This window comes from Panicum hallii, chromosome 5 (genome assembly GCF_002211085.1).
Source record: "Panicum hallii strain FIL2 chromosome 5, PHallii_v3.1, whole genome shotgun sequence".
In the NCBI taxonomy this organism is placed as follows: domain Eukaryota; kingdom Viridiplantae; phylum Streptophyta; class Magnoliopsida; order Poales; family Poaceae; genus Panicum; species Panicum hallii.
Genome location: NC_038046.1, coordinates 15889557 through 15915674, shown reverse-complemented (window position 1 = coordinate 15915674; position 26118 = coordinate 15889557). Strand labels below are relative to the sequence as shown.

The 26118-nt window shown below is 46.0% G+C and overlaps 4 protein-coding genes and 1 long non-coding RNA gene across 9 annotated transcripts; 2 read left to right on the top strand and 3 right to left on the bottom strand.

Moving 5' to 3' along the window:
• The first annotated feature begins 583 nt into the window (after positions 1 to 583).
• LOC112894854 (amino-acid permease BAT1 homolog) lies at positions 584 to 8265 on the top strand. 3 transcript variants are annotated; one of them, XM_025962684.1, is made up of 8 exons: positions 584 to 817; positions 1628 to 1891; positions 5073 to 5333; positions 6282 to 6300; positions 6399 to 6800; positions 6890 to 7179; positions 7290 to 7419; positions 7529 to 8265. In XM_025962684.1, exons 1-8 carry the CDS (start codon positions 684 to 686, stop codon positions 7874 to 7876), a joined length of 1848 nt encoding a protein of 615 aa, XP_025818469.1. In that variant the 5' UTR covers positions 584 to 683; the 3' UTR covers positions 7877 to 8265. The 3 variants fall into 3 exon arrangements, with proteins under 3 accessions (XP_025818469.1, XP_025818467.1, XP_025818468.1); XM_025962682.1 differs by lacking the exon at positions 5073 to 5333 and having other exon boundaries at positions 586 to 817; XM_025962683.1 differs by lacking the exons at positions 584 to 817; positions 1628 to 1891 and adding an exon at positions 4547 to 4960.
• An 8-nt stretch (positions 8266 to 8273) lies between these two features.
• LOC112894856 lies at positions 8274 to 9028 on the bottom strand. The gene is made up of 2 exons (XR_003229083.1): positions 8582 to 9028; positions 8274 to 8440 (listed from the first exon to the last, which is right to left on the bottom strand). It is a non-coding gene; the product is annotated as an uncharacterized LOC112894856 (long non-coding RNA).
• Positions 9029 to 10263: 1235 nt separating this feature from the next.
• LOC112894212 lies at positions 10264 to 12772 on the top strand. The gene is made up of 6 exons (XM_025961846.1): positions 10264 to 10542; positions 10681 to 10771; positions 10854 to 10930; positions 11018 to 11154; positions 11844 to 12057; positions 12425 to 12772. Exons 1-6 carry the CDS (start codon positions 10534 to 10536, stop codon positions 12590 to 12592), a joined length of 696 nt encoding a protein of 231 aa, XP_025817631.1. The 5' UTR covers positions 10264 to 10533; the 3' UTR covers positions 12593 to 12772.
• Positions 12773 to 13931: 1159 nt separating this feature from the next.
• LOC112895857 (transcriptional corepressor LEUNIG-like) lies at positions 13932 to 16303 on the bottom strand. The gene is made up of 7 exons (XM_025963854.1): positions 15825 to 16303; positions 15607 to 15716; positions 15339 to 15494; positions 15004 to 15168; positions 14820 to 14927; positions 14418 to 14526; positions 13932 to 14205 (listed from the first exon to the last, which is right to left on the bottom strand). Exons 1-7 carry the CDS (start codon positions 15850 to 15852, stop codon positions 14147 to 14149), a joined length of 735 nt encoding a protein of 244 aa, XP_025819639.1. The 5' UTR covers positions 15853 to 16303; the 3' UTR covers positions 13932 to 14146.
• Positions 16304 to 16774: 471 nt separating this feature from the next.
• LOC112893039 (transcriptional corepressor LEUNIG) lies at positions 16775 to 25703 on the bottom strand. 3 transcript variants are annotated; one of them, XR_003228738.1, is made up of 18 exons: positions 25384 to 25703; positions 24373 to 24470; positions 24141 to 24250; positions 23218 to 23613; positions 23018 to 23103; positions 22281 to 22368; positions 22076 to 22154; positions 21869 to 21918; positions 20734 to 21033; positions 19795 to 19995; positions 19110 to 19340; positions 18904 to 19021; positions 18463 to 18572; positions 18236 to 18385; positions 17982 to 18146; positions 17767 to 17886; positions 17330 to 17552; positions 16775 to 17221 (listed from the first exon to the last, which is right to left on the bottom strand). XR_003228738.1 is itself a non-coding variant. In XM_025960183.1 (18 exons), exons 1-18 carry the CDS (start codon positions 25413 to 25415, stop codon positions 17075 to 17077), a joined length of 2688 nt encoding a protein of 895 aa, XP_025815968.1. In that variant the 5' UTR covers positions 25416 to 25700; the 3' UTR covers positions 16775 to 17074. The 3 variants fall into 3 exon arrangements, 2 of the variants coding, with proteins under 2 accessions (XP_025815968.1, XP_025815969.1); XM_025960183.1 differs by having other exon boundaries at positions 17330 to 17536; positions 25384 to 25700; XM_025960184.1 differs by having other exon boundaries at positions 17330 to 17536; positions 22076 to 22151; positions 25384 to 25700.
• Between the last annotated feature and the right edge of the window lie 415 nt (positions 25704 to 26118).

The window sequence follows — 26118 nt, the reverse complement described above, 5'->3', positions numbered from 1 at the left end:
CCCACACTTTGCCCTGCGGTCGCAGACCACTGAAGATCCCTACGTATTTCTTTGATTTTGTATATGCAAGTATACCATCTGCTGTAAAGATCTAAATCGTACTCCGTGAATTTTATCGAGAATTGTCGGTAAACAAACTGCGATGCGCAGCGGCCAAGAAGGATACTCGTAGCAGGAGACGCCGATCGCCGTCGTCTCTAGGGCGTGGGGCAGCCACATGGGCTGATTTTATCGTAACATGGAGCAGCAAGGGGTCGCCGCTCGTGGGGAATGATCGCGTCTAAAAGAAACGCAAGAAAACACCAGGTGTGATGCAGTATGATATGATGTGGCCACAGCCACAAAGAAATAAAGAAATCAGTTGGATGCCCACTGGACTGGTGATGGAAGCAGCAGCGGATGTTGCTTGCAGTTTGCTACGGTCATTACACGAGATTCGTGTCGGGGCCCACGTGCAGCCACAGGAGCCAGGGAATCTCGTAGCAGAGGACGGGCCCCGCCCGCATCATCCTGGAGGAATCATCGAGCCTCTGTCCCTCAGGTAGGTGAGGGGGGTGCTGCTTGCTACAAATTGGAACGGGGCGGGGGGCTCGGGCGGCCTCAGCAGCTGCGCGCAGGCCACGGAGATAGCTTCCAAATCAAGGAGCAGCGAAGCGGAGCAGAGCAGAGAAGCGCGGGGGAGGATGGAAGAAGCGCGGCACGGTTACAGCCCGCTCGCCGCCGCCGACGAGGCGGTGATCCGCGGCGCCACCAGCGATGGCGACGACGTCAAGCTGAGGCTGCTCGGCTACAAGCCGCAGCTCAAGCGCGACCTCTCGTGAGTAGTCTCTTCCGCCTGCTCCCTGCTGCTCCGCCGTCGCCTCTTGCTCGGGCCGCCCACCGATCGATCCTTCTCAATTTCTTTTTACCTTTACCTACACTACTCTTTACGAGAAGAATTTGCTCCGCCGGCCATACTAAGTTTTTTTCTTTGCCGGATCTTGTGTGTTCTGATGCGGCCGATGAGTTTGCTTGCTAGTTGCTACAGCACTTAGCGTTCTTCTCCCCGTTGACTAGGAATCTCTTGCTTGCGGGTTTAGTAAACTTGCTGGTTTGTCCAATGTTTAACCTCCCCAAAACAATTGGGTTCCACGCAATCAGCAGCAAAATGTCGCTGCCCGAGGTCAGTCCCTCGGTATCAACATATCCCTCAGGTCACGCAAAAATACAGATCAACATACTCCTTTTGATTTTCCGATCAGAGATTGTTTGGGTTGGTAGCTCATGGGTTCCCTTATCTTTGTTTCTCCGTTTCACTGGATCAAAGATGGTAGTATCATCTAGAAGGACAGCTCTTTAAGTTTAGGTCGGGATTGATAGCTTGTCAGGCAGCCACGTGTGTACTTGTACTAATAGGGACACCAGTACACTTCATTCTGTTTGCTTTCTTTTTCTTCTTCTTTTTTGAAAAAAAAAACACTGCTTATTGCTTTTGAGCCCTCCACTGTTTGTGTAGTATGGCGAAAGGCCCATAACCCTGAATCTCAAATAAATGGGCTAATTGAGAACTGGGCCTAAAATATTAAAAAAAGACCGAAACATTTTCAGCCCAAACTAACCTGCCACTTTTCGGCCCGAACTGGTGCAGGGTGGTGTCCAACTTCGCGGTGTCGTTCTCGATCGTGTCGGTGGTGACGGGCGTGACGACGCTGTTCGGGACGGGCCTCCAGTTCGGCGGGCCGGCGACGATGGTGTACGGGTGGCCCGTGGCCGGCGCCTTCACCCTGGCGGTCGGGCTGGCCATGGCCGAGATCTGCTCCGCCTACCCCACCTCCGGCGGCCTCTACTTCTGGAGCGCCAGGCTCTGCGCCCACCGCCCGTGGGGGCCCTTCGCCGCCTGGCTCACCGGCTGGTAAGCCGCCTACTGCTACTGATCCTACCTCTAGTCTACAACCTCTTCCTCAAAAAAAAAAAAACTACTAGTCTACTACTACTACCACGAGCTGTTCCTTTTTTATTTCTTTCGAACGCTGGCCTGCTGGCTGCTTCAAAAATCAAAACTAGTCGCGCGAAAATATTTAGAAGATACTAGCTCTTACGAAGCATATGATTCGTGTTTGGCCCTAGCCCCTAGTACAGCAGCTGCCGCCGTGTCATGGGTTGACAAATCGATAGCACGGCCCTAAAATGCAACTTGTGCCACCGGTTATGCACGGGGGGATCAGATTTCCCTGAAACGCGATCAGCTGCGCGACTTTTTTGGCAAAAGAGCTCGTCGAGGAAACGGGAAAACGTCAGCGTAGTAGCCAAGAGCTCGTACCCATCGCTGATCGCTTTCCGGAGCTGGTGGTGGCATGGCATCTTCCGTTCCGCACGTGCAGAAGCAGAACGCACACGCACCCCACACACGTTCTTATAGTTCACTTGCTTGCCCACCGTGCCGCACGCCTGCAGCCTCCTGCGCCGCCGGGCTCGTGGCCGACGCCGCTGGTGGTGGTCGGTGGCACTGACACGGTCGCACGCAAAGGTTAGGCGGACGCGCCGGCCGACAGGGTTTATTTGCTCCATGGCGGGCGGGCGGGCGGAGGCGGCGCGCGCCGACCAGCTGCTTCTTCCCCCCGACCCCCGTCTCCACGTCGTGGTCGTCAGCCATCCCCTCTCGCTAGCTCCACAAAATGGTATGGTTTCCTGCTCCGGTCAGATGCTAGTACAGCTCCGACGGCGACGCACGGTGGCGGCGAGATCTTGCCGGCCGGTTCGAATCATTGTCGTGCGTGCCGCCCGGCGGACCACAAATATAATGGTCTCCTGTTCCGATCGGCATTTGTTGACCTGCAGCTACGCAGGATGCGTTACATACGTGTAGTGCTTGCTACTACACCATACGATTGGACCGGCCCTGTTTAATCTGCTGCCGTGCGGGATACGTACGTGCGTTACGTAGGCGCCCGGATGGCCACATGATGCCCGATCAGAACGCTATAGATATAGGTTTTTTTTGGGTTAAAAAAAAAGGTCCACTTTACTTCCTGAAGTACGGCAAAGTCTGTATAACCTCTGAACTTTATAACAGTCTACTTATTAACGCCCTAACTTTCCAAAACCGGTGCACTTTCGCACCCTTTTCTCTAAACCCAAAGTAAGCGCAAAAGGCCTTTTGATTTAGAACAGAAGGTGCAAAGTGCATCAGTTTTGGGATGTTAGGGGGTTAAACAAACGGTTTAAAAGTTCAGAAAGTTATTCGGACTTTGATCATATTTAGGGGAGTAAAGCCGTAAAGGGGACTTTTTTTCTAGTTTTGTTTTGTGTATGGAAAACCGTTCAAATCTTTACGTGAGGAAACCTTTATTCGCTTAGGAAAAGATTATAAATATTCTTAATGACAAACGTGCACGCATGGTCTCCAAAAAGAAAAATTCCAAACGAGAGGCGAGAAGAACCAAAACTGCTTTCGAGCACGCAAATGACACCCCGGGGGAATCAATGTTAATTAGAGACCTTATTCCACAGGTGCTACGTACCGAATTGACTGCATGTAAAGAGGACTGCGACAGGGTGCCATTTTATTTATATGCGTGTAAGAGCAAACCATTCTACTCGATCGAGGATGTCCATAGGCCCCCTGACTGGCTGACTCTAAACATGCCAATGCCCGTTTGTCTTTCTTGCATGCCATATGGCACGCCATGTCGTTTACTCCGTATCTTGGACCTGTCCCTTGTGTGCCACCGGGTATATACGTAGGAGTATACGTATTTCCATGCATATTGTACTCAAGGATATACACCATGCATGTGGCTTACATATCCAAGTAAGTCGAGAATAAGTTTAGTCCTCTTCACAAATAAATAAGGAAAACGTCCATTTTACTCAATCACCAATTCGTTTTATCTGCTTAACCTCATGAGCAAAATTTAGAATCAATTTATTCCCCTGAACAATTTTAATACCCCCAATTGATATTTCTCTTTTTTTCTTCGCGTACAAATTGAATTTTAAGTTCAAATTTTGTGAGTGGATAGAGAACATGATGCCTTATGTTAAAAAAAATACATTAAGAATTTTTCATAGCTATTTTTGTAGGTTAGGAAAGTTTAACACAAAATTGATCATAACGATACAATTCTACATGAAAATTAATCATCAAAAATTCATAATGCATTTTTCTAGCATAGGGCATCATATTGTAGGTCACATTGCAAAATTTGAAGTTAAAATTCCATTTGTACGTGGAGAAATAAAAAAGAGAAATTTTAGTAGAGGGTAGATTGGACCAATTGAAATAGTTTGAGGATGTAATTGAGCCTAAATTTTGTTCAGGGTTAAACATACAAAGTGGATTGGTGAAGGGAGTAAAATAGATTTTTCCAATAAATAATAATAATTTTAGTCTTAGAAAAAATATTTTTTGAAAGAATAGAAAAAGTTGATGCGAGATGGCACATATGCATCGTTCTAATTTCTAATCTGGCCCTCAAAATATATCTGTTTAGGAATCATCTTACGGGGAGGGAATCTCGTTTACTGCTACCACCACTGTCGCAGATCCATCGTCCACTTGGGCAGAATCTGTGTCGATCCAGTAGATTAAAACTAACAAACCCATTCCCAGCTATCCACATCTGGTGCCCATCTTCTCGGGCCCCATCGGAGTCTCGAGTTGACTGCACCCGCCGCGCGCGCCCAGAGCCGGCCATACTTGTTCCTCCTCTTCGTGGATTCCTCCCTCCCCCTTCTCCATTCCGTTCCTTCAAGTACCAGCTCCAACCCGGCGCCATCCCCTGCCCCCCTGTGCGAGCGTGCTGCAGCACACACTGCACGGTGACGGTGTCGCAGCTCGACCGGCCCGCGCGCGCGCCATGACGTGGAATAAGCCCCCGGCCGGCGGCGCCGCCGTGACGGCCGTCGACGTCGGCGAAGACACCGGCCTCGCGCGCCTCCAGGAGCTCGGGTACAAGCAGGAGCTCAAGCGCGACCTCTCGTACGTCCCTCTCGCCTCAATCCGGCTGCGTTCTTTCTTTCTTTCTTTCTTTTCTCCAATCGGTCCGGTCGGTCCCTGACGGCGGCGATCGTATCGCCGCTGCGTGCTCCAGGGTGCTGTCCAACTTCGCCTTCTCCTTCTCCATCATCTCGGTGCTGACGGGGATCACCACGCTCTACAACACGGGCCTCACCTTCGGCGGGCCCGCCACCATGACCTTCGGCTGGTTCGTCGCCGGCGCCTTCACCATGACCGTCGGCCTCTCCATGGCCGAGATCTGCTCCTCCTTCCCCACCTCCGGCGGCCTCTACTACTGGAGCGCCCGCCTCTCCGGCAAGCGCTGGGCGCCCTTCGCCTCCTGGATCACCGGATGGTACGCACGCCGCTCTACTCTTACCGTTCACTCACACGCCATGCCCATGCTGCGGCGGGGTCCTTGGAACGGCCGCCGGGTTCCTTGCCCCGTCGGGAAACCGGCGGGGTGATTGGAGGAGCTAGCGGCGAGCGAGGATCATGTGAACTGGCTGCGATTAGAATACTCTTGCGTTGCGTCCCCGTGGGTCTCTCTCTCTCTCTCTCTCTGCTGCGACACCGTATCGGCGTGAGCCACAGCTTGGCGTTCCTCTGTTTCTTTATTCCGTTTGTTCTCTGATGGAGCAAGCGATTCGTTTATCGAGTCCACCAAATGGGGACGGACTCGACGGGAGTAGTTTGTTAGGATTGCTAACCTGTGCTTTTTACTCATGTTGGTTTTTACTGGTGTAGGCCGGGGTTAAAAATGCATGGAATCTTTTATTTTGTTTTGATTTCGGATCATGTTGCCTCTCTGGTTTCTGGTCAATGCGCGTGCTTTGACCTTTTGCTGGAACTGGAAGAACAGCGTGGCTAAATTTTTACAGTTCCGGTAAAAAACAAGAGGGTGGGGTAAAGTTCTTGTCCTACAGTAAATGGTTAGCTGAGGCTTAGAATATCATACGGTACCTTTCAGTATTATTAAACGGCTGCTTAAGCTACTACTCTATTTGGGGATTTGTTAGTGATTCCATCGCGTTCACATGGTTAATCACTCCTATGTGCTTGTTCTTAACCACCCGTATGCTCTCTACTGGCAAGCACTGGCTGTAATTGAGACAAGGACTTTTAGCGACGAACACAGCGACAACTCTCCTGCATTTGTACATGGTGTAGCCGGTCACGTTCATTCTCACTTTAAAACTGTGTAGCCAGCAAGTTTCCGTCACGATGTTGATGCTTTTGATTCCAGCACATTTCTTTTCTTGGGCTCTGATTTTGCCTTCTTTTTTTTTTGTCTTTCTTTCAGGTTCAACATCGTTGGACAGGTGAGCAGCAGTCGTTCCTCTGAACCTCGCTTTTGTCTGTCTGAAACTCTGAACTGAGTGGGTGCTAACTGAGCTGACCTCATTGTTTGTCTGTGCAGTGGGCGGTGACCACCAGCGTGGACTACTCCCTGGCGCAGCTGATCCAGGTGATCATCCTGCTGGGCACCGGCGGCAAGAACGGCGGCGGGTACCTGGCGTCCAAGTACGTGGTGATCGCCTTCCACGCCGCCATCCTGCTCAGCCACGCCGTCATCAACAGCCTCCCCATCACCTTGCTCTCCTTCTTCGGCCAGTTCGCCGCGGCCTGGAACATGCTGGGCGTCTTCGTGCTCATGATCGCCGTGCCCACCGTCGCCACCGAGCGCGCCAGCGCCGAGTTCGTCTTCACCCACTTCAACACCGACAACGGCGCCGGGATCCACAGCAACTTCTACATCTTCGTCCTCGGCCTGCTCATGAGCCAGTACACGCTCACAGGATACGACGCCTCTGCGCACATGGTTGGTACACGCAAGAAGAACCTGGAGCAACATCACTTGTTCAGAGTAGATAGCTTTCCAGATGATGGTTCGGTTGATTGCTGATGCAGACTGAGGAGACCAAGAACGCTGACAAGAACGGCCCGATCGGCATCATCAGCGCCATCGGCATTTCGATCGTGGTGGGCTGGGGCTACATCCTCGGCATCACGTTCGCGGTAAAAGATATACCCTACCTGCTGAGCCCCGACAACGACGCCGGAGGGTACGCCATCGCCGAGGTGTTCTACCTCGCCTTCAAGAGCCGGTACGGGAGCGGCGCCGGCGGGATCGTCTGCCTGGGGATCGTCGCCGTCGCCATCTACTTCTGCGGCATGAGCTCGGTCACAAGCAATTCCAGGTGGTGACCCACTCTGCTCCGTTCTGGATTCTGATTGGAATCGTCTGCAGCTGCCGGTAGAGAAACCAGAGTCACCCACTCACTGATCTTGTCACTGTTGTTCCTGTCAGGATGGCGTACGCGTTCTCGAGAGACGGCGCCATGCCCTTCTCCTCCGTGTGGCACAAGGTGAACAAGCAGGAGGTGCCCATCAACGCCGTCTGGCTCTCGGTCTCCGTCGCCCTCTGCATGGCGCTGCCGGTAATCCTGCCCTTTCAATCAGATTCTTCGCCTCTTGATCGAGCTCGCGCGCCGTGATCGATCGCCACGCTGACCTGCTTGCTCCGTTCGTGATGGGATCCGCATGCAGTCGCTGGGCAGCCTGGTGGCGTTCCAGGCGATGGTGTCGATCGCGACGATCGGGCTGTACATCTCGTACGCGCTGCCGATCCTGTTCCGGGTGACGCTGGCGCGCAAGCACTTCTCGCCGGGGCCCTTCAACCTGGGCCGCTACGGCGCGCTCGTCGGCTGGGTCGCCGTGCTCTGGGTGGCCACCATCACCGTGCTCTTCTCGCTGCCCGTCACGTACCCGGTGACCAAGGACACGCTCAACTACACACCCGTCGCCGTCGGCGGGCTCTTCTTCCTCGTGCTCTCGTCCTGGGTGCTCAGCGCCAGGCACTGGTTCAAGGGCCCCGTCACCAACCTCGACGGATGAACTGAACGCGCTGTTTGGGACTTGGGATGGTGGATTGGTGGTAGTGTGCGGTGGCATGGGATGGATGTTTCAGGGTGTCACTGTGGAGGCTGCTGCTCGCATGCTAGATGCTGCTGTTGTATGGTGGCTGGTTGATTTGGCCAGTAAAAATGTGCGTGAGTGGAGGCATTCCACGGGAGATCAGGCAGGGAAGAGTTGGAAGGCAACGAGATGTTGTAACTAGTTTGTTTGCTCGAAAGACTGGCAAGGCAACCTGCATCAGAATTAGGATGCAGAAATTCATTGCGTCTTATATTGTAGAGGTAAACAAGGGCCCCCCAAAAATCAGGTGATCTAGACATCAAAGCACCCGAGTCAGTGGCGGACGCAGGAATTCAAGACTGGGTGTACATAGATATGAGCGAACGGAACAATCATCCTTTATATCAATCATCGTATATAAACGATTAAGGTTCACGAAAACAGAGATTTAAGGATACAAGGTACAATACAAGTATGATTTGGGTTTGTTTGCTGCTCCAGTCCACAAAGATTTCAGATCAACGACTTCAATCTTTTCGGTGCCTACAATTAAACAAATATACCACATCAAACTACTGAACCAATATCTGAATGGCAGAATTTAGCAAGTCACTGACGTAAATTAACTGCAACAAACATGAACTAGAACTAATGGATTAATTGCCAAATTGCATTTCCACGAACCTTTGGTGCCTCAGCCGCTGAACTTCCTGTGGCCGTAGCTGCTGCATTTGGCGTCAGTGTGGTCCGCTCATCCTCAGCGACGCCAGCCATGTGCTCTGCTTCCTCCGCATTTGTGCCTACCGTGGCCGGCGATGCTTCCAGTGCTTCCGTAAACGGCGCCCGCCGTCGCGGCCGCGCACCCGGCTGCCACTGTCGCCTGATTTGCAACAGCAGTAAGCATGGCCCCGTGGCCGCTGTCGACGCGCCCTCCGTGGCTCCATCAGATCAGCGGCCGGCGAGCCACCGCAGCGGCGGATCTCTCTGCGCTTGCGCTCCTCGGCCTGGCGCCGGCGCCCTGCGGACGGAAGCCAACCCTCGCCTAGCGGCGGCCGGCGGCGCAGCAGCAGAAGATGAGAAGTCGAGAGGGAGAAGAACAAACGACAGGGCTCAGAAGTCGGGAGGAGATGGCAACCGTGAGGCAGCAGGCAAAGCAAGCAGGCTAGCCCCACATGCCTATTTCTCTTATTTGGGCTCAAATAAACATGATCTGACCCAGTTATCTCTATACCCATATGTATATACATACTTGCTGAAAATTTTTGTCCAAAATATTGGGTGTACAGATGTACACCCATACACCTAGTTCCGCCACTAACCCGAGTGTCAGTAAAAGGCAGCCCCAAAAAAGGCACCACCATCCAATCCAAACCAAAGACACAATGAATCCAATTCCAATGTTTCAAGCCCAAGTCCATTCACGATGATCCAATAATCTCAAAAGTCTCAGGATTTAAGTATTGAGTTCGTAATGTAAAACTTTCACGAAAACCAACAAAAATATGCTATTTTCGCATAATTGGGCTATACAATATTTTGTCAGTGCATATATATAGATGTTGGAATATCAAAGTAATACTACATAGAATTATATTAATTTTGCCCTCGCTGGATATCCAACCTGAACAAAGACCATTGAGTTTTTAAGAGCTAGCGAGGTGTCCCGTGCAAATAGCGCAGATAGCTAGGTTTATTATGCTACTCACTTTATTTCTAAAAAGCCAATGTCTACGCTACTAAATTAGTTTCATCATAAATTGTGTAATGATAGTATATGTATTTTTTATCGTGAAAATTATCATAATTGTTTTTATAAATTTGATAAAAATTAGAGAGGTTTGACTTAGAACAAAAGTAAAATAACCAATTATTTGAAACATAAGGAGTAACTTTTGTACTTTACTCAAAAAGAAATTTATACAAATAGTTTTGTTTGCCATGTCATTATATTATACAAATAGTTTTGTTTGCCATGTCATTATAATTTCTTACTCATGATATCCTAGACGAAGACACCATCTATGTTTTTCCATCATCCTATTATATGGCATTTTTTTGAAATATCTTATTTAGAAATATATTTTTCGTATATATTAAAAGTAATATAAAGCTTTTACCTTTTAAAAGGAATATATATTACCTTTCAAAAATGAATCCAACAAAACACTGTTTTTATACAGATCACTACTAGTTATTGTAAATCATTCAAACTAATTGTTGGTACATATTTCAAATTCATATCTCAAAACACCTGCACATCTTAGAAAGCACAAAACGATTATGAAAAGTGACGTGGCTGCCCCCCCAATAGCAATCTCTAGGTCAGGGCACCTGTGAATGGAGCACCTGTGTAAACGGGAAGAATTACCCATTTGCCATTAAAAACCAGAAAGGCTTGGCCGCCAGCTTTCAGACCCTTCCCAAGAGCCAAGACGCTCCCCTGGCGGAGTCGCGGAGATAGATAGCCCTGCAGAATTCAAATCCAATCCCGAAATTCCCAAGCAAAAGCCAACGGGCGCCGCTTCGCTCCTCCGCCTCCCTCCAGAAACTCAAATCAAACCTAGCGAGTAGCGATAGCGAACCTCCCCCACACCAAATCCCCCAAATCCGGAGGAATCCCCAGATCGCCGGTCCCGATGACGACGGTACGTCGCCTCCCTCGGTCCCCATCTGCGTCACCCGAGTCCGCTTGCTGGATTCGATCCGATTTTCTTCTCCGTTGTTGTTGTTGTTGGTGTTGTTGATTGCTCGAGTCGATGGATGGCGCCTGTTGGTTGGTGCAGGCAGGGGAGGAGGCCGCGGCGGCCGGCGAGGAGCTGGAGCCGCTCTTCGACTACAAGCGGGTGCAGCCCACCATCAACTTCCGCTTCGACGGTACGCATCCGGTCGTCTCCTCCGTGGGCTAGGTTTTCGTTCGGGCGAGTCGCTTCAGGGCCTTGTGGGTTTCGATGTGCAGACAGCGACCTGGAGAAGGCGGACATCTTCAAGCACTGCAACAAGCGCCCCAGGGTCGACGCCGCCGCCACCGCCACGGTGAGTGCGCGCGACTCCGATTTCGAATCGGGGGGCGTGTTCTGTTCTGGAGTGTTGATGTGTTGCTGCTCGGTCCGTGTTCATTAGGAGGAGGGTAAGCCTGACGAGAAGGCCGCCACCGTCAAGGTGGTGGATGTCGACGAGGAGGATTGGTTGCTGCCGCCGCCGCCAAAGGCCGCGTTCAAGCCCTCTGCAGAGGAGGATAGCGCGTTGCGAGAACTGAGGTATAACTTTTGGGTTTTATTCAAATCTGCATGACTGTATCGCTTGTGTGCACTCGTGCTGAGCAGAGGAGACATCGTGTGCTGGCTTACAGTTACGAGGGCTGGAATATATCGGTTAGAAGCTGGGCTATGTCCTTTGTGGGGCAATGTTTGCTGTTGGGTTACTTATTACAGAAAGTGAGGCATGCTAGTCTTCTAAATGACAATGCATTGGAAAGGGAAAATATTGTTGTCTTTGCCATTAGCATGCTTCATAATGGTGGAATGAATTGCACTAGTGGAATCATGCTCAGAATTGCTCTTGACTTACTTAGAAGAATGCTCAGAAAGAATTTTAGAGCATCTTTTATATGTGATACAGCAAGCAAGTTCATAGATACGTCATTGTGGTCAGGTGTTCGGGAATTTTTCCTGGAGAGTATAGCTGCAGCCTAATGTTTAAGGTGATTGTAACTTGCCAGCCTTTAGAGTCTTTCAGAGAACACTATAGTCTGGTATGAGAATGAGTAAAAATTTGTACACTATTTCATTACTGAGAGCAGTGAAGTTGAAATGAAGTCCTGCATCTAATGTGGCTCTTACTATTGCTGTGGCATTTTAATCATATATGTTTCATGTTCATAGATTTGGCATCAGAAAATATTGCTGTTGCTGCAGACTTACCATCACCTGAGTTGCACAATATGCAGGTTAAAGAGACAAGAGTTGGCAAAGTTGACTGAATCAGCTCATGATATATTGCAAGAGTTGGATGCAACTGCCAAGACAGAAGTTGTGTCCAAGGAACAACCTGAACAAATAATTATAGATGATGAATCCGAACCACAAGTGGAGAAAGCGAGGGAAAAGATAGTCATATCAATTCAGGACAAGAATGCCCAGCAGCAGATCCGTGTATATAAGGTTATTATTATCTTTTTGCATAAACTAGTGCTGTTGCTGTTCACAATTCATCCCATCTGATATATTGCTTTGAATACCAATCATAGGGTCATATGCTACTTTAGTTCAAGAGTTCAGGTTCTCGAACAGATAGTCACAACAATTTGGTCTATTATAGGTCCTAACTAATGCACATTCAATCTCGTTGAAAAGATGACGTGGTTATGAACCTATCTTCACCTTTGGTTGCTGAAATTTGATTCTGCGAAAACAAGTAGTGCAAAGCATGTAGGAGCCTAGTTCTGTTTTTTCACATTATTATGTTACCTTTGACTTCTAGTTTACATGGAGTCCTAAACTAACCTTGTGTTGTATATACCTGTTCCAGGACGAGAAGTTTGACAAGCTTCTCAAGGTGTACGCCAAGAAGGCCAAGCTCAACCCATCCGATCTGGTCTTTGTGTTTGATGGTGAGAAAATTAACCTATCATCTACACCTGAGGACCTTGATCTGGAGGACGATGACATGATCGAGGTGCGCCATAAGCGACACTGAGGGCTAGGAGCTCAGCTGATTGTCCTTATATCTGCAGTTTTAGGCAAACTCAGATATCTTTTGCTAGTTTCATCTGCTTTTGCTTTCTAAATTTCCTTGTCCATATCCATATAGCAAAGACATGTGAGGTAATTGTATGTAGATCAGCTTTTACCCAGTTCAAGGAACCATTTGTTCCCATTGTAGCGTTTGAGATGTGCTGCATCTGCACATATGCGGTTTTTTTTTTCTTTTGTGTGATGAGCCATATGCAGAACAGCAGAAATACCAGAGCGCCCGATGCACGCTTTCGTTTGTGGAAAGGAGCGTCAGGGTGGCAAATTTGAGATGATCAACATGCTTGCTAATTTGAGCTGGAGAATTGTATCCAATTCCTTGATCCTGAAAAATTCCTTAACCAGTCCCCTCCGAACAAGGGCCATGGTAATGGTAGCGTCAACTGTTAAGCGAGCGAAATAGCAGCATTTGGTGCGATGCGATAAAGGAGTTCCAGGATTCAGGCAATTCCAAGGTTTTCGCTCTCGATCCGTATCCAATTGCTAAACTCATTTACTGAGGAATGCAGCAGAGGGGCTCGAATTGAACCACAAAAATGCCAAGGGGACAAAAGGTAAAATTCATTAGAACCAACCCACCACATAAGAACTAGACACGGACGGAAGAACTTTTGAAACCGGTGTTTGTTTGTACATTACAAATTGGACAGCAAGGTGTCACAAGCTTCAGAGCAGGTTCCACATCGTACAACAATGATGACCTCGAAACGGAAACACGGTTAGTTTTTCAGCCCAATTCGCTCAAGAAATCGTGATAGCTACCCCTTTCTTTTCTTGAAAATCCCTTCTTTTGGCAGGGGCATTTTTTGTTGGAAATCTAACCAGACTGTAAAAGCTGAGGCGGATGACGGTCACTAATGTACAGTACAAAGTCATTTCCAGAGCTTGACAACTTGATCGCGACTTACTGATGCAATCTGCCCCGTTTGGCTCATGCGCATTGTTGAGCGTCATGGAGTTGTTCTCCCTTTCGTCCCATAGTTCTAGAGTCTGTATGACACAAAAGTACAAAGGAATGCTACAACCATGTCAAAGAAACAACTCGCAGATCTGCACAGGAAATGGTTAGATTGGATGCGATGTTTAGAGGCGGCAGTGATAACAATGTGTGTGGTCTTTCAAAAATAACAGAGTGATCAGAAGCATGTGTATGCGATACAAGAATCTGGCTACTTGCTATCCTTAATTAAACAAGGATGGGACACCATATGTTGTTGGTTTTGGATCAGAGAAGTGACTACAACAACATACAAGACAATGATGAAAAAATAAAAAAGCTCGCAACTTGTGTCCAGCAAATTTTCGACATATTCCAGAGGTAGATCACGCCAGCCCGCATTCTCTTGACAAGTCACAGTGACCAACAGCATGGTAGTTCTTGAACATTTTCGCCGGACATCCTAATCGGCGGATTACTGAGGCTCGACAATCTTATCGAGACTTACTGAGGCAACGTGCCCTGTGTTCGCTCGAGGCTGCTAGGGCCGCAACTAAACCATCATGCGCATTGTTGAGCGTAACTGATTTGTTTCCCCTTATGTCCCAGAGTTCCAAAGACTGCATGGCACAAAAGTAAAAAAACCAATGTTACAACCATCTAAAAAGATAAACGACTTTTAAGTATGCTCAGGAAATGATTAGATGGGCATGAGAAAAAAAACAGAGACTTGCCTTGTAACAACCAATTAATAGCAAAGATGGACAGGTTGGGTGGAAAACACATGAGTGGAATCTGTTCCTACTGCAGTTTAACTCGTGCACAAATTCACCATCATGCCCAGAAGCAAACGACCATATTCTGACCGAGTCTTCACTGACAGAAGCCAGATAGTCACCAGGAGAATCCCAACAAAGTGACTGAATATCCTTAGAGTGCCCCTACAAACGAACAGGATATCTATTTAAATCTTGGGCAATGGAACTTTGGAAAATGGAAGCAGATCCTATTCCAAACCTAAAGAAATTTCAGCATCGCGAAAAAAATTACTGGATGAAGATTATGGTACTCGGTGAAACTTAGTAAGGAAAATGCAAACAGTTAAATAACCAAGCTTGTAATGAACCTATTCTCACACAATTCGGTGCATGTCCTGGATAAGCTAAAGAAAGGGCACGTTATAAATTGCACAGAGTTAACCTCTACACATTTTGACTGATCCCATGTAACAAACCTGTAAAGGGCTTCTACGGACAATTTGTGTTTCCCCATCAAGTATGAAGACAGCCTTCTCTGAGGCTGTTGCTAGATACTTTCCCCTGCGAGGTTGAAATCTCAGACCCTGCGGCGATTAAAAAAAAAAAGATTGGATGTTCAGGCAGAAGATCCCATGAAACATAAGAGTTATTTCTACATACCCTGGACACCTTAACACGGTTCAGACAGTTAGCATATTTTGTGCTCCAGCTACGCACTTGCCCGCCGCCATCACAGGAGCATATCACATCTTGTTTGTTAGGATGGAAATCAAGTGACGTAATAGATGCTTGATGCCCTGTGAAAGTACGGAGAGAATACTCCGTCTGCACATGCACAATTAGTTTAGTTAGACATTGCAATTCCTTTAAGGTTTTTTTTTAATAAACACTTTCTTTAAGGTTGGGTGTTGCATTTTCAGCCACAGAACATGTTTAAGGTTGCTAGATTATGATGCATTTTGAGGGAGAAAAGTGAAAAATAACGAGATGCATACCTCATCAGCATCCCAAACCCGCAGCGTTCTGTCAAAGGAGGATGTAGCAAGGCGTCGTGGCATGCTTGGGCTAAATCTAACGTCAGTGATCAGCATCGAGTGCTCTTCCAGCGAAGATTTAGGCTCTAGCAGGGGCTCTGTACACCACAGGACAGCCTGCGCGGAGTAAGAGCAGGTGATGTGAGTAATCTAAATGGATGGTCTTCTTTTTTTTCTTCCCCAGGACAACTGGTGAGATCAGATCAGAGCCCTGTGCTGATGATGGCACCTTTTTATCATGGCCACCGGTAGCAAGCAGTTTGCCATCAGACGAGATGTCGCAACAGGTAACTTTGCTTCCACTGGCACTTGCTTTTGCAATCTCACCAAAGCCATACACTGCAACAGATGACATCTTCAGCTGCACATTGTTGTCCTCCAGTAACGATATTACATTACAGTGAAGAAAAAGCATGGACTTTGCCCTCACCTGGGCCAGGCAAGTACCTTCGCTGGAATCCACGCAGGGCCTCATATAATCCAGCAGAGATTATCACGTCGCCTGATGCTTGAGGTCAGCTGGCCTCCGATCCCTGAACCCCTCGACCCCCCTCTGCGAAACTCGTCGACTCGCCTCGCTCTGGTCAGGTGGTGTAAGTTCGACGGCCTGGAACCCATTGGGGAAGTCGCCTACGCATAGGGCTTGCCGGTTTGGATGTGCAGACAGAGAGCAGCGACGTGGAGAGAGAGGCGGACATCTCCAAGCGCAAACGAAATCCTTGCTGCAATCCACAGCAACAAACTCATCCGCTCCATACATCGCCGTATGCCCTGCATGGGATGCTTTCAGTTGCATGTTCCAAATGCAATTGCCTACGTGAGATTTTAGGATGTGTTTAGTAACATGCACCAAATTATACAAAGATTATTTTGGACCTTACGGTTCATTCATCGCTCGTAGTAGAAAATGATCTCAAATGGTACGCGTGACCAAACACGCCATGCAAGAAGAAAGCAATGGGCGAGGGCGATGGAGCTGCTATTTGCCAACTGCAAATTCGCCACTATGGCAACATGATGTTACCCCATTCGGATCAATCGATGGTTTACAGAGCGAGGGAGGAGGCACTGATCAGAAGCCGCCCCGGTGCAGCAAAGCCAACTTTTACAGGAAGTGCCGCTACGGCAGCACCGTCAAACCACATCCAGGCATCCGGCTCACGCAAAGGCCAGGGCAAGCCACGTGGCATCAATGTATCGGTATCCCATCAGGGCTCCCCGCGCGGATCAGTGTGCCGATTACGGGGAAATTCAGTTCATTTCCCCCAAATCCCCTTTAATCCAAGGAATGGTTTATCCAAACTAGCCCTTTAATGAGGTTAGCTAGAAAGCCCCAAAAAGGCCACACAATGTCAGAATTCAAACGGAAAAGGAAAAGGCACTACAATACAACCGCATAACAAGGCAGATAACTGTTTGAAACTTGAACTGGGTACAAATTTGAAGTCTTCAACAAACGTTTCTATAAGGAGTTACAAGTTTACAACTACATGTTTCAGAAGCATATTGAACAGCACACAGCGACAACCACAAAACAAAACACTGTTAGTTCTTGAGCCCAAGTGGCTCAAGAGATCGTGTTAGCTACCCTTTTCGTCATGTGGTCATCTGAGGCAGAAAACCGTTCTTGTTTCGCTATCATCTAACAACCAGAACGTAGAAGTCGACACGGGCAACACCGGTCGCTATTATACAAGTCATTTCCAGAGCTTGACAAACCTATCATGGCTTACTGAGGCAACCTTCCCTGTCGCGCTGGATGCTGCTAGGGCTGCAATCATACCCTCATGTGCATTGTTGAAGGTCATGGTGTTCTTCTCCCTTATGTCCCAAAGTTCCAAAGACTGCATGGCATCAAATTAAAAGCAAATCGTATAACCATCCTCAGAAAAAGGGCTATGATTCTGCTCACATAATGAATAACAAGGCCAGATAAAATTTGAGAAACCTACCTCATAACAACCAATTACAAGCAAAGATGGATAAGTTGGGTGGAAAACACATGAGTGGAATTTGTTCCCGCTGCAATTCAACTCATGCACAAATTCACCATCATGTCCAGAAGTGAATGACCATATTCTGACAGAGTCTTCACTGACAGAAGCCAGATAGTCACCAGCAGAATCCCAACAAAGCGATTGAATATTCTTGTTGTGCCCCTACACATAACAAGCTCTTACAGATAAATACTCAGCATTTGCCAGATGCAAAGCATATGCCATGTGAAAACGAATGAAATTCAGCAATGCTAAAACCAACATGGCTAAAAGCTGATCAAATTCTAGTAAACCAATTCTTGATCCCACAGAAAAGCTAAAGGTGCATGCAAGCCATAACGAGATCGAAATGCATCCTCAACAGACTTTAGCAGAGATCCTTGGCAACCAACCTGCAAGGGATTTCTACAAGCATGTTGTGTCTCCCCATCAAGTATGTAGATAGTCTTCTCCGAGGCAGCTGCTAGATATTTTCCCTTGCAAGGTTGAAATCTCATCTGAGTAGCACCTCCCTGGGATGGCAAAATAAGAACGGGAACAAAACCAAGATCAGAACAAATGTTTAAGGAGATGATTCCATGAAAAGTAAAAGGTATTACTATCATACCTTAAACACCTTAACACAGGTCAGACAGCTACCATTATTTATGCTCCAGCTGCGCACTTCCCCATCACCATCACAGGAGCATATCATATCTTCTTTATTTGGATGAAAGTCAAGTGACATAACAGATGCTGAATGTCCCGTGAAAGTCCGGAGTGAATAGTCAGTCTGCACATACACAAACAGTTAGACATTAGCATTCTGAGCTGCAGAACATCTTCTAATGCACTGTTGCCAGAAAAAGATAATGAGCATACATTATCAGCATCCCAAACCCGGACAGTTTTGTCAAAGGAGGATGTAGCAAGGCGTGACATGCTTGGGCTAAATCTAACATCAGTGATCAGCGACGCGTGCTCTTCCAGCGAAGATTTAGGCTTTAGGGGCTCTGTACCCCACAAAACAACCTGTGCAAAGTAAAGAAAGTAAGTAATTTAAGCCTCTCTAAAACTTGTGAAATCAAATCCCGTGCTTATGACCACACCTTTTTATCATGACCACCTGTAGCAAGCAGTTTGCCATCAGATGAGAAGTGGCAACAAACAACTTTGTTTGAACTCGCACGTGCTTTTGCAACCTCAGAAAAACCAAACCCTGGAACAAATATATCTTCAGCCATGCATTGGATGCCGGCAAAAATAATAAAATAAAGTAAATGTAAAATGCCAGTAGCAAAAATGTAATACAATGAATCATTAGAAACAATGATCTGCTAAGGAGATATTTTCTTTTCTAACCAGTAAACAGATGAAACGACAAACATTTTTCTAAGTAAAACAAAAGCAATACATTTTTCTTAAAAAGGGAATTAGGATAATATGCTAAAATAAAATAATGAAAAAAATATTGAGATTGTGGATAATAGCTCACTCTTACAAGGACAAATTAAAATCAAACCAGGTATCAGAAGGAAACAAAAACACACCTTTACTAGCATCCATGCAGCGCCCCAAGCTGTCCCTAGGATCCATGTCATCCTGTGATAGAAAGGATTCAACATTATCATCCAAGGAGCCATCTTCCAGCAAACGGTCAACATCATCCTGAAAAAAATGTTTCAGTTACAATACTGTCACATTACTTTTGGCAAAAAAAATGTACATCTCATAATACATAAATATATGTGCATACCAATGGGTTTGCTGGAGATGTCAAGCTCCCAGTGCCATCAGAGCCAAACATTACCATGGGTTTAGCTGAACCACCATTGTGCTGCAGCTGTTGCACAGACATTGCATCTCCTGGTGTATGAGTGGAAGGTGTCGAGGGTGCAGAACTTGGAGAGGGGCCAGCGGTATTTGCTGTCCCTGAACTGTTAGCTCTACCAGAGGATGAACCTGGCTTCTTCCTCTTCTTCGCTGTCTGAACGACAAACAACACAAGTTCATTTTACCATTCTAACACAGTGGAAGCAGTCTTAAGTTCTTCATAAACAAAAGATGAAGATCATAACAGTGAGGCATTCGGTACCCACGCAAAGCAACACAATTCCAGTGAATAGGACAAATCAACTGTATTGCTAAGAATGAAACACAACAATATGTTGATTTTGACACAGAAGAATATAAAATGGAGCTAGGTAATTAGGTCCAGAGCTCACAGATGTTACCATAAAGGTGAAGCATATTGATCATAAAGACTTCCAATTTCAAACAAAAAGCAACATGAGATGGCTTTGTCATAATTTTTTCAATGTATAGTATTATTAGTAGGTCAGGACAGATGCATAACAGGCACATACTATGAATCAGAGTATGTTACGTTTGAACATATACAAAATGAAATAGAAGGCATTAGGCATACAACTGACACGTACTTGTTCAGCTCCCCCAAAAGTGTTTGGCATGCCCCCGTCAACAGGCATACTTCCAATTCCTGACTTTTCTTGTTGAAGAAGCTGAGTTGAGCTTTGAGATTGCTGGCTAGAGACAGCAGGTTGCTGGAGCTGATGTTGCTGCAGCTGCTGTTGGCTATTGCTTTGCTGTTGTAATAGTTGCTGCTGCTGAGCAAGTTTCTTCTACTACACAGAAAATCTGTATAAGAACATGGCCGCAGAAAAGGGCTAGAAACCAACATCAAGGAGGGAAGCATGTTGCAGCTTCAAAGGTAAAGAATAGCAATTCAACCATGGGACATGTACATGCATAAGAACAAAGGAAACATGCGCATACAATAAGAACAACTAAGTTTAAATGTAGGTAAAATACAAAGCTCAAAATCAGAGGTCATGGATAGCTACTACGAAAATTGTAAGATAGTCCAAGTTCATTTTGTTTCACTGGAACTATACAAGTACAAATGCCTTGCTATGTCAATCAATTTTGTGAAGAATTCGGTACTTTAACAGTCACAGAAAATGGGAAATAAATCACTTTCCGTTTTATAGATTATCAGAGATGCTAATACAAATTTGGCAATAAATAGATCAAGGTCAACTATATTCAAGTTGTTTGTAACAATAAATCCAAATTATATCAAAAGTCAACAATTTGTAATATGCTCATTTTGTTCATACTGAAAGAAAATCCACAATGTTCATTTTGATCATACTGAGAAAAAGAGACATCTAGCCATAGTCAGGGGACCAGGATCCATAAAATTTTCCTAAACTTCAGTTTGTCCCAATATATATAAGAAGCTAAGAAGACATGACAACTATTTGCCACCAACAGTGCGGTCATATAACTCTGAATAAAAGGTTTCACCAGTTGTTGGGGAAAATGAACAGTCACAAGGCAGAAATCAAAAGATATACCTTTATGAGTATATCTATATCTCCACCACTTTGACTAGGAGAGGCAATATTTGGAATAATATCAGTACCACTGTTTGTCTGCCCATCCCGGCCAAGAACAGCATTTCTGCTGTTTAGCATCATCCTCAATCTTCTGTTGTCAACATCACTAGATGTAGGTGAAGACATATTTTGCTGAGCCTGCAGCATAAGCTGCTGCTGCTGCTGTGGAGTCAGCATCTGGATCTGCTGGTGCAGTTGCTGTTGATTCTGTATAAATGATTTCTGCTGAAGAATTCCGGACCTAAGTTGCTCAAGTCCCTGTATAAACAAAGCATGAGAAGGTTAAAAGATAGTATCTAATAGCAAACCCCAATCACACAAGAGCCATTTGCCAATATACTCAACTATATAGACTATAGTTTGCAGATTCCTCCAAAATTCTTGTCAGTGGTACATTTTGTAATCCGGTATATCTATGGTGTACACAAACTGCCAAAATTTTGACATACAAGGGCCATGCAACATTAAGGATAGACTTCAAAAATAACATGAGGTCGGCAATGGTCAGGGTAAAATTTTGCAAAAGATGGTCTATGAAAGAAAAAAAATAAGATCATTCTGCAGCATACTGCCATGTAAACAAAAACAGATAAGACTGCAAAGTTTAACATTCCCCTATCCCCTCCATGTGGAGGTACAACAAGAAAACTAAAGCATTAAAAAACTAGAACAAGCATGTGCCCCAAGAAAAGAAAGTACTCCTACCAAAATACTTGGAAGTTTTGGACAATAACAGTCTATTTTCTATTTGAATATATATTTTACCAAAGAAGGGGAAAGCTCAGCCCAAGGTGAACTAAGGCAGGACAGTGCGGAATATTCCAGCTGGACTTTGAACAGTTTACTGGCAGTGATTGGAGAAACTCTCAGACAGTTTAAATTGAGATATTTTGAACTGAGTACTGATTAAGGAGTGTTTTCCAGCTAATATCTAGTTCTATTTGGAACGTTAAGGTTTAATTAAAATTCAAGACAGGCAATTTAAATAGAAAGCACTTAGGTCTGTATCTACAGGAACAGATTTTGGACCCTGCATGCAATAGTGACGAAGAAATACAAGAGGATGTACATTTAACCACAAAGTAAAAATTACCGTGAGTGGCCATCCTTTCAAAGTCAAATTGTTCCCAGCTTGATTAGATCCTGTTAAGATAACATCTAATTTAGCCGCGGAAAGACTATTATTTGCAAGGTTGAATATGCCCACCATAATTTTTACAGCAAGGCTAAGGAAGCTATTAAAGTTGAAATCAGAAACAGTTGACAGTTAAAACGGTAATCACAGTGAGTAGATGAATACCTTGGACACCAATAAATGATCCTTCGGCGCCTGCAGCTCTGGGCGTCAGAATCTGATTGATCTCGGTTTTGATACCCTGCTAATAATACAAATACAGTAAGGAATATAGCCTAAACTTCTTGTTTACTTTCTTTATGTACCAAGTGTGGAGGACCTTATGATGAAAGGTAATATACTAGACAAACCAGGTACCAAGAAGACTAACCTGAGCAGGCCCAGGAAGTTGGGGACTTCTGGCCTGAACTTGTTGCAGAGTGCCTGACAAGCCACCAACAGTTCCATGCAAAATTTGCCTATAAAGAGGGGCACTGTTAAATCCCTTGGAGCAAATTTTACTAAAAAGCACTGTGGCATCAAAATTCCATTTGCCACTACCAAATTTGGAGGCATGCGTTGACTGCTGATTGTTCAGAACAAAGTACATGATTTATGATTAAAAAAACGCTTAGGAAGTGTAATGCCTATTTGTTTTCATAATCAGATCGTTAGCGTCTTCACCAAGGAACAATAACACCAAAATGCACATGCAATGAATCCTAGTAAAGCACAGTTATTGGTGTATATCTAATGTGTCTCCAGAGCAAATCAAATGAATAAGGAATAGTTCAAAATAAACTTAAGCTTTTAACAAGAAACAACAAAACAAGTTGCATAAAACAGAACCCACAGTGGAAAAGGGGATACTTTATCAAAACCAAAGATCTAATCGTCCCCCAAGTCAGTAAACTTATCAATTGAACAGTCCATCGAAATGCTGATTCAATCTACTCTATTAATTGTGGGATTAAGATCGTAAATTTCTATGGACACTGAGGGGGAAACCCTGTTCCTTCAATTTATAAACACACTACTTTTTTTCTTTAAATCTCATCAGGTATGCTGTATCGCATACAGTACAGATACTGTTGCAGCATGTTCATTATTCACAGGTTCATCAAATACCCTGAAGATTGTCCGCTTGAAGCTGCTTTCAACAATGATGCTTCATTTGAATCAAGTAGTTGCCCAGCATTCTCTCCATATCTTTGCTGCAACAGAGTTTCCATGTTACAACAGAATTATATAGCAATAGAAAAACTATCTAGTAAGGAGTCAGCAAAAGAGCGTCGTACGATGAACTGAGGTAATGTCTAATGGTGTACCTTCATTGATGACTCTTCCAAAGATTCTCTCTGTGAAGGTACCTTTAACCTTTCCTCATACATTTTTGTTGCCATAACATTTGCAGTACTTTGGTTCTGTCGCATTAAAGGATTGTTTCCAGAAATTCCATTTGCAGAACCATTGAGGAGATGGGAACCATCCCTACGCTGCTGTTGCAGCTGCTGAGGTTGCTGCTGCTGCTGCTGTTGTGGTTGCTGCTGCTGCTGCTGCTGCTGCTGTTGCTGCTGCTGCTGTTGTTGCTGTTGCTGCTGCTGCTGCTGCTGATGCACAGCTCTTTGTAGCAGCATTTGTTGCATTTGTATATGCTGTGGCTGCTGCTGCCTCTGTTGAGGCGGCTGTTGCTGCTGTTGCTCCCTGGCTTTCATGAGCTGAGTCTGGAATAATGCAGTGGTTGGTACCTGAATTAGTACAGCTGGGATAACAGACCCTCCCAACACTAATGGCTATTGATGTAGCAATGGCAGCCTTAAGATTTCTAAATTTAGAGCTTTAGGTAACAATATTCCCCCATGAGCCAAAAAAAACGTGTATAAGAAAAGAAAAATGCATGCTATTAACAGAAGATCAGTCAGGAAATGACACAGAATCTGAGACGTTGCAACAAGCAGTTGATTAGTAAAAGCAAATAAACATCTGAGCGAGTGTATACAATTAATCATGCCATATTGAAAAGAGGTCAGGGTTTGTTTACAAACAATACCCTTGTAACAAATAATAGCATATCTGGAACACAGCAAATCGAAAAGAAGTAGCAGGTAATTTTCTAATTTGGAAAAAATCCTCTGGTCCAAACAGGTGTATAGTTCTAATTCTAGATGTACTTTAATCCAAGTACAGAAGAATTAACTCTTCGTGAATAAAAGTTGTTCATGAAAAGACAACTAAATGCATAAACACTAACCTCAATATATGACGCTGCAACATCCGAATGCTTCTCGTTTGTTCGTGCTATGAATATATCCCAAAAAACCGACCACCACTCGAAAAGAAAGCCACCAGGTGCATCAATTGCTGCAAAAAAGAGCATTTTTACAGGTAGTAAATAATATATTCTTGACAAAAAAAAGAGAAAATAAGTGCTAAAACCCATAAGAAAAATAATTGCTTCACACAACTTGCAGAAAAATACATACCAACTGGATCTGAAGAGACCTTTCCTTCTGCTTGGAAGGCCTTTGCAGTTGCCTGCAAATTTCTCTTCATAAAATAGTCATATATGTAAACATCCAGCCTGTTTCATTAAGTAATAATCAGAATAGAGGGATTAAAGTAAGTATTCAATCCTATAACTATTCAGCCACAAATACAATACGGATGTTCAAGCAGAATATGAATAAGTAGCTAATAAACATAGAGAATAGAGACTAAATGAATACGTAGTATTAGACTGAGAATCAGGAAAGTGTACATCTTCAACAATACAGTTATGCTAGATCAACAAAACTAGTTTTTTTTCCTCGATTTTTATCCTTTCGGTAGTAAATCATCAGTTAAAATGATCCTAAACGCTGGTGCTCAGCTAGTCATAGTTCATATTACTGATAATAACCTCTTGATTCAATTAATAAGACATCACTAGCTCAGTCCGCTTTCCAAAAAATAGTGATGATGCAAGAGATAAGTGTGGAATATCCCCAGACTAGGAAAACGAAACTCGCCCCCTGATAGCTCAACCAAAACCACTGAACATTCACAATCTAAGGTTAAAAATCACGATATTTCTCTTGGAAACCGTAGGCACCAAATCTGCCAACCCCCGACCCTGGTTGAAATCCCCAAATCAGTTATCCGGCTCTTCCAAAACCAACACCGGAAATGAGCAGTTGAGCACTCGAGCAAAGAATTCGAAACACTCATCTCCCGAGCCAAAACAGCAGGCACACACCGTAGCAAAGAAAACGCAAGCGTAAATGGAGGTCCCACGAAACCCTAGCGGAAAAACACGAGCCGCGTCCCGTCGAAACGCCATACGGGACACACCCTGGGAACCCGCCCCCGCGATTCAAGCAAAGGAAACACCCCCGCAAAACGCAACAGCATTCAGGCAAAAACACGCCCGCAAAACACGCCGGCGAATCGAACGGAACAGGGAAGTAGAAGAAGAAGAAGAAAAACACTCGAGAAACGGGAAGCCAAATCCTCACATCTTGTCCGCCTCCCAGTTAGTCTGCGACATGGCTGCTGCTCCCGCGGCGCGCCGGCCGGGCGCCGCACCCTAGCCTAGCGAGGAAACGAGCGGCGACAGGGACGGCCTCCGCGGGCGGACGGACGCCCGCCGGGGCGGCGGGTGCGTGGCTCGCGCGACGCGGAAGGGGGGGAGCGGAGGCCCGAGGCGAAACCCTAGCGGCGTGGCGGCGTGGGGGGAGTGGCGAGCGGCGGAAGGGACGGGAGAGCAGATTGAATCGCGGCTGCAGCGGAGGGAGGGGAGGCGAGGAGGGGTGGGGGGAATGTGTGAGAGAGACGGGGAAGGAAACGGGGCGGGGCAGGGGCAATTGGGGAATACAAACGGGATGGTGGGCCCGGGACGGGACAGTGTGGGGGGCTAAAATAATGGGGGAAGCGTATTAAAATATCTCCCCATTTGTAGCAACCGAAGGGCGCTGGTACGAGTACGTGTCTCGAGTCAGCAGGCGGATCCGCTGAAGTCACGGCTTGACCGTCACCGTCCGACCCGGGACGACTGGCGAGCGGCGACGGCTCGATCTTCTTGTCCTGCATTCCGCTGCAAGCCAAAACATGTTGATGCCTTGGCAATTCTCCGTACGCGGTTTGGCACTCGCTCTTCGTCCTGGCCCCACGGTCTGACCAGGAAAAAAAATGAACCGAGTAATAACCAAAAAAATGATTGGAAAATGACCAAAGCCACCTGGAAATAAATA